Source organism: Nematolebias whitei, chromosome 10, assembly GCF_014905685.2.
Source record: "Nematolebias whitei isolate Nwh7 chromosome 10, NemWhi1, whole genome shotgun sequence".
Taxonomy (NCBI): Eukaryota; Metazoa; Chordata; class Actinopteri; order Cyprinodontiformes; family Rivulidae; genus Nematolebias; species Nematolebias whitei.
The window spans coordinates 27,992,597-28,000,123 of NC_056507.1; the positions used below are offsets into that span (position 1 = coordinate 27,992,597).

Sequence of the window (7,527 nt, forward strand, 5' to 3'; positions counted from 1 at the left end):
ATCATTTTGCTTTGACTCCATTCTGACTGGACACCAATAGTATTTTTTACTTATTTTTATCTTTTTTATTAACTGCTCACTGTCATGGCTTGCATCTCCCGAATGGACAACAAGCTTTTTTAGGTATTTGTGGTCATTTCAACTAAACCTTCGTGGAGACATCGACTCCACAAACCCCATAAATGCCTTTCACTGAGGAAAGGCTTTGGACATTCATTGTTCTGAATGTGTACAAGCAACAAATTACTTGATAAAGATGGGAAATAAGCAAACTATATTCACCGACGAGCAACTTGATGCTTACCAGGTAAGCTGGCACGTTGTTGAAGGACTGTAAGTAAAATAACATGAAAACTCATTCCTGTTCGTTTAGAGCAACAGCGACTGTTCAACTAGATATAAAGTATTCAGAGAAATTATCTTGAAATTAAAAGTGAGGAAAAGTTTGGTGCTTCATTAATAATGTCAACGTTTGAAGGGCTTCAGTTTTTTTATTTCACATAAATATAATTACATTTAATCACATGACTGTTTGTATTAAAACTTTTATTTGTTTCATTAATGGTAAACAGAATCCTGATCAGTTTCCTTACAAACTTTGTTCAGTTTGACTCGTCTTGTTGAGCATTCATCTCAAAATGTGAGGGATCTCCTTTGAGCAGTGATCTGAAATATCTCCTTTATTATCCCTTTATCAATAATCAGCGTTGTTTTGTCCCTCTTATGTTTTATAGTGTGAGCAGCTGGGATTCAATAATTAATGTTAAGTCAGTCACATACGGTGAAACTCTACTCTCAGGACTCAGTTTAGTTCTCAAGAGCCTCTCTGGTTACTGTGATGTCTCTTTAAAAAATGGTTCTTAGTTTTTCTGTTTGTTTCGTAGCTGCTTTTTTCTCTCTTTTAGACCTTAATGTGAGCGTTGACGATGGATTCAACCCCACAAACACCACTTCAATTACTCATACACATTTATCAGAGCTCAACCACCATCAGGTCGCCTGCGCAGACCAGGACTTCCTTTGTTCGCCCAGTTTCTAAAGCGTAACAGGTGATGGTGTGCTGCGAGCACGGCTCAGACAGCTGCACATAGAGAAATAAAGTGAGGTGCCTCCTGTGGGGGCTGCTGGATGACACGTGCCAGATACATGCATGTCAGACAACAAGCGGATCATGTTGCTGCGTGTACTAGCACACGCATCATGGTTGTAGGGGAAATACAACACCTCCATGGGCTTTTTAAAATAAAGGACCTGCAATGCTTGTTAAAGGGTAGTTTGAACATCTTTGATGTTCTGTTAAATGCTTATCAGTGATATCAGCCATAGGGCACAGAGATTAGAGACAAGGCAGACGTCTTCGTCCAGTTTGAGCTAAATGTCAGCAACTGAGGGACCCTTTCTTAATTGTTGTCCATGCTTATTAAACAACTTCTCAAAAATGACAAAACGCTGTGAACGAACGCTACATTTTAATCCTCCACACGTTTGCTTGACACTGTTTGCTTAGTTTGTTGCTATTCTCTCAACCAAACGTTGTCCATGCAAATGTGTGGTTTCAGCATTGAGACATGTAAACGTTGATAGTGCGATTACGTGCGCTGCTCAGGTGGACTGGTCGACAGACTCGCAGCCTCCGCATCACCCAGATTCCTGGAGTAACACAGATGTCCGTTGAGAAACGAACAGCGTCGTGCATAAGTGTGGAGGTTTCACGATTAGCTAATGTCATATATTTCACATATTTGTTAGAAATAGTTGGTTTGTGTTGAACAAAAATCTAAACAACAGGCCCTCATTGGGCTAAGCATTAGTCTAGTCTGTTTCTCCACGCCAATGCAATCAGAAATGACCAGACTATCCCTTTAACTCAACTCACCAGTGGATTATTTAGAAAACCTGATGAACATCCATCCATCCATCATCTTTACCCGCTTCTTCCTTTCTGGGTCAGAGGGGTCACTGGTGTCCATATCCACCAGTCACTGTGCGAGAGACAGGGGGACAGGTCTCCAGTCCATCACAGGGACACATAGAGACAAATGAGACAAACAACCATTCACTCTCTCACTCACAGTGTTATTACACCTCAAACACTTTGTTGTAAAAGTCCATCCTCTCTGTATCTTAACAGTTTCCCTTATTTGTTCTTTGATTTGCTGTTTTCTCTCGTTGCAGGATTGCACATTCTTCACTCGCAAAGAAATTTTGCGGTAAGATATTTATTAGCTGCATCTTTTTCTTATGGGTGCTAGTTGTAAACCAAACAGTTTCACCTCTTGTTTTGCCTACTCAGCAAGTAAATGTAAGATAACTAATGTGTACCAGAACGTTCTACACAGTCGGCCTTTTGTCTTGTTTGGTGCAGTGTAAGTATGATGCACTTTATCAGGCTATGAATGTGGCATGTTACAAGCTTTTTTTGCAGTGCAGTAATCTGAAACAAACAAACAAACAAACAAAAACATATCAGCTGATTTAAGTTTCTGCACTGTAGATAAGGGGTTCTCAAACTTTTTGGGTTCAGGAACCCCTTACAGGGGAGAAAAAGTTTCAGGGACCCCCTCATAACCATCATGTTGATTAAATTATTTTCTTCAATTTTTCTTTTTAATGCAATGGAAATATTTGTGTAATATAAATACTTAAGACCTGTTCTTTATTAGTGTTAATACAATTTTTTGACTTTTAAAGATGGGGTATTTTTCATTCAAGACACACTTAATTAACAAAATTTTTAATTTTAACTTACAAAAATGACAGTTTTGAGAAAATTATCATGATCAAAAACCACTTTAAAACTTTACCTATTCACATAATGAACATAATAACTATATCGTCACTTCTTCAGATTATTACAGAAAACCCTTTACATAAAACTGAACAGGCTCAAGACAGCAGTACATGTAGTCATACCAAGTAACAGGACTTAATCTGTAAACCGATCGATACTGGAATGTAAATAGAGAGTGGTCCGGTGCTGTGGTGAGTGGGGTCTGGGGGTCCCCCCCCCCCCATAAAATTGAATAACGTAGATGTGATTTTCTGCATTTTGGTATACTTTAACAGTTGTTAAACATCTAAGTGCTTGTAAAAAAAATTAAAAAATTAACTTTTTTTTTTTTTTTTGCGGACCCCCAAGTGCCGACTCGCGGACCCCCTGGGGTCTGGGGATCCCAGTTTGAGAACCACTTCAATAGATCTCCAACGTCCTCTATTGCTTTAAATTGTAGCTGAAATAAGTGAAATCTAATGTCATGCATATTTGAAAGCTGTTTTAGCACAATAAGTTAATTATAACAGACACATAATTAGAAGACTTTTGCTTCTGAAATAAAAAACTGAATTCATATTGTGACAAAGCAAATAGATTTTTTCTTTAAACGTATGACACTATTTATTAACTCGTAATTTTCACCAATAAAGTAAAACGTTAAAACTTACAAATGTTTCAGCCAGGGAGTCTCAACACAGTGAATGGCATCATATTTCGTAAACAAATACAAAATGCAAATAAAACCAAAAATGCAAAGTAAATTGACTAAATATAGATGTTATAACAACGTGAATGGCATTCTGCAGCCAGTTATTGTTTAGTGGCTATCACATTGTTTAAAAAAACTTTGAAAGCAACCTTTTAGACAAAGTGGGACTCTGTCAATGGGTTATGAACAATTGATATCTTACCTGTCATAGGTAGCTCTTTGAATGACCCTCAGTTTGGAGAAATTGAGTTTAATTCTGACGAGCTAACTGCTACGTTCATGTTCTGATATCAGTTACCCGTTGTTCTAGATGGTGAAAGGTGAAGTGCTTTTAAATTAAATATAAATCAGGGTTTCCTGCACTCCATGACCTTATTAAAACACAACCTCCTGTTCACACCTTCCACTGTTACACCATAGTAATGTAACAGCATGCTGTAAGCTGTCTGATCTGATATTAAGAGGAGATCATAACATTTGAGTGCCTTTTGCACTTTCAAGTTTATTTAATGTAATTAAACTTGGACTGAAGCATCTCCCTATGAGTTTGTCCTATAAGAACCTAAAGAGGTCCATGTCTGCTCTGAATAAATTAGAGAAAACAAAAGAAGACAAAAAAAACCCAGTTTTAAACATTTCCATAGCCTGGATGTGGTCCATAGGCAAATGCAATGTTGAATACCAGACAGCCAGAGGCCTTTCCACTGTTGTCATATTCAGTGCTGAGGCAACATGCAGCCATTTGCATGTTTTCCTTTATAAAAATGTTCCATCAAGATGACACGATTAGGAGGCATGGCACACGTTTTCAGTGTTTATAGCTAAATATTGTTTACACCTTTTTTACAATGGCATTAAGTTGTAAGGTGCAAAATAAATTGTTCAAATCTGTTTTCATGTTTTTTTTAGATTGCACGGCAGGTACCATGAGCTGGCTCCACATCTCGTACCGATGGACTACACAAACGAACCTGACTGTAAACTACCTTTAGCGTTGATAGTCGACATGCCGGAATTAAAGGTAAAAACAAAAGGTGACCATCCTTTAAAATGGGGCTTTCAATAAATACAGTTATAACTTCAAAAACAGTCTATCGCAAGATCTTTGTCCTTCCATCCACACTCTGAATTAAGTTCTGGTTTTCTTTCTTTTGGTTTTTATTTTATTTTGAGTCATCTAGATGTGATGCCTGCTGTACCTTTGAATGTTGACCAACATCTTGGCAATAATGGACCTTTTAATGGTCATCATAACTGATTGGATTATATGACAGCAGCAGTATATTGCACTATTACTATGATTAAAAAAAAATTCTTAGCATTTCAGATGTACATAAATTTAAATTAAAGATGTACACTATACGATCTGTGCTGGCAAAAACCTCAAATGGCTCAACCCTTTCCAAAGAAGTTATTAGGGGTTATCACTGATTAGTATAGAAAACAAATTTTACATTTACCTTTGCAGACCCCTGGAGATAGAATACATGAAGTGATCTTTATGCTTTTACAGCAACTCACCTTTAGGCCTCTTAAATTCAAATCTGGGTCAAAGAGCTCATGGAAAGTTATTAAAAGTGGCATTGCTTTTTTTTCCTAATTATCTGACATAAAACCTCAAGAGGAAACAATGACATTGTTCACAAGTACATGATTTAATGTTTCTGATGATGCTTTACTGGATCTAAATTTATCACATGTTTTGTCAAGTCAGGCAATTAACCCAGATAGTAAATTATGGTTGTTTAATAGACAATTTAGCAAATAATTATTAATTAATTAATTTTATGACGTAAAAAACAAATCCCAGAAAGAACGTTAAAAAAGCTCAAAAGAAACCAGCTGTTACGCCTTACCAGAAGTCCTGGGTTCAAATCCCGGACGAGCCCCCAATATTTGTTATCCTCTAAGGTTGGCCAGAACATAGCATGAAGGTGATATATCTTCTGTACAAGTCAAACAAACTAAAATAAGTTGATTTATTATCTTTTATAAAATAAAGTGATATAATCACAGATTGTTATTTACAAGAGGAAGTTTTACCAAAGGGACCAGATCAAAATAACAAACTAAACCCATACTGTCTCACTGCAATATACTTACTATACTTTAGTAAATAAATTAGAAAAACTTAATTTTCTACAATAAATAAACAAAGACAATGTCTCACCTTCCTAAACTAACAAAACATTTTTACAAATAAAATTGCCTATAAGCTGGATGATGGGGAATGAATGGGCTTCACCACTTGCAGCTCATCTTTATGCCACACTGTCTCGTCAGGCATCCAGTCTGCATCCAGCTTTTTGATTTAGGCAGGTTACCTGGACACCAAATCACACACACTGGACACTCACACGCACCTTATGACAGCATAATAAATTAATGTATATTTTATTACTAAACTAACGTTTCTCATCAGGATATTGTTGCACCTTTGAACAAACAGGTCTTTCACGTTGTAACTTTTTCTCTCCCAGTTCCTTTATGAAGTTTTTACGTGGAGCATTTTCTCCGCATGCATGGGATGAAAACAAACCAAAAAAGTTCCCCTGCTTTCGTACATGACTACAGACTCCTCACCAGTTCTCACTAACTGCCTCACACACTGACAGATGACGTCACTCGCTCACCTTTAAAATTATAGTAATGACGCCCATCAGAACACAATTCAACAAAATAACATTGAACATGAGCAAAACATTTCTAGAATGCAGCAATATAATTAGATTCATACAGCTTTATGTAATAAAGGTTGGAGTAATATTATTGCTGTTTTGTGTACAGGAAAATCCGTTCCGCACCAGGATTGTTGAGTCGTTCTCAGAGGACGGGATGGGGAACCTGAGCTTCAATGAATTTGTTGACATGTTCTCAGTCCTCAGTGAAACGGCACCAAGAGAACTTAAGGCCATTTATGCTTTTAAGATATACGGTAATAACAAAATATAAACACTCGATTTGTTTTGTTATTTTCACTTTTCCTGGAAATAAAACAAAGGTAAAATTTCCCAAATTATGTTTGGTCTTAGATTTTAATGTGGATAATTACCTGTGCAAAGAGGACCTTGAGAAGACTCTAAATAAGCTGACAAAGGAGGAGCTGACTCCTGAGGAGGTTGTGTTGGTGTGTGAGAAAACCATCGATGAAGCCGATTTAGACGGGGATAATAAACTCTCTTATTCTGACTTTGAAAACATGATATCCAGAGCTCCAGATTTTTTAAGGTAATCCTTAAAAGAAAAGTGCTTGAATAATGGACATCATTACAGACTCACATACATCGTACCTTCAGTTAAATTATCTGTAACTGATTTTTGTGTTTTTATTATAAAAATACAGCTACTGTAACTATGCTTGTTCCTCATGTTGTATATTTTCTTCTTCCAGTACCTTTCATATCCGTATCTGAGATGACTGCATGGACATTTTGTAACGTTGGCAACTTGATGAACCTCAGGATTCAACCTGATCCATCCCCTCCCATCAGCAGAGTCCTGGGGTCTCACGTACAAAGATTACTGTGGATTTAAGTTTAAATCGAGAAAACAGCGTACGCACAAATAAATCCTGTTGCATGAATGCAAGCATACTTCCCTTGTACATCGCAATCAACGTCAAATTGAACACACATGACGGAATAGCTGACTTCTCCCTTGACACATCTCTATCGAAATATGTATAATAGATGAAAATGTCCAAAGTTCATGCTCAATAACCCAGGTATATAATTTGTTAATAATGTTCATTCAGGTTCGTCTGGACGGTTTATTTTTTTTTGTGCTGAGACATTTCATCCTTCATCCAAAGGACTTCCTCAATCTGAGAAGCCACCAAACAAAACTGATTCCCCAAAACGGCATACTCCATAGCTGTAAAAAACTGTTTGCTGGTGCTAAAACAGCCTCCGGGGTCCACCCTCTCCATGGCTTTCCCTCTCCCCCGTCAACTCCTCTGAGACAGTCATGCCAAAGTGGTTCAAAACACCAAAGTTCATGCTCAGTAATCCAGGTACAAAATCCAACAATGTTCAGTCAGGTCATC

At 37.2% G+C, this 7,527-nt stretch overlaps 1 protein-coding gene across 2 annotated transcripts; it reads left to right on the top strand.

The window, feature by feature from the left end:
- The first annotated feature begins 256 nt into the window (after positions 1–256).
- cib2 (calcium and integrin binding family member 2) lies at positions 257–6,911 on the top strand. Of its 2 annotated transcripts, XM_037682917.1 has the most exons (6): positions 257–307; positions 2,176–2,210; positions 4,392–4,503; positions 6,270–6,417; positions 6,515–6,710; positions 6,874–6,911. In XM_037682917.1, exons 1-6 carry the CDS (start codon positions 257–259, stop codon positions 6,893–6,895), a joined length of 564 nt encoding a protein of 187 aa, XP_037538845.1. In that variant the 3' UTR covers positions 6,896–6,911. The 2 variants fall into 2 exon arrangements, with proteins under 2 accessions (XP_037538845.1, XP_037538846.1); XM_037682918.1 differs by lacking the exons at positions 2,176–2,210; positions 4,392–4,503.
- Positions 6,912–7,527: the final 616 nt, after the last annotated feature.

Bases quoted from the DNA above. Each gene is read 5' to 3' on its own strand.
- cib2 (XM_037682917.1), top strand. From the start codon at position 257: ATGGGAAATAAGCAAACTATATTCACCGACGAGCAACTTGATGCTTAC. The intron at 2,211-4,391 runs GTAAGATATTTA...TGTTTTTTTTAG, and splicing joins ACTCGCAAAGAAATTTTGCG to ATTGCACGGCAGGTACCATG. The intron at 6,711-6,873 runs GTAATCCTTAAA...TTCTTCTTCCAG, and splicing joins AGAGCTCCAGATTTTTTAAG to TACCTTTCATATCCGTATCT.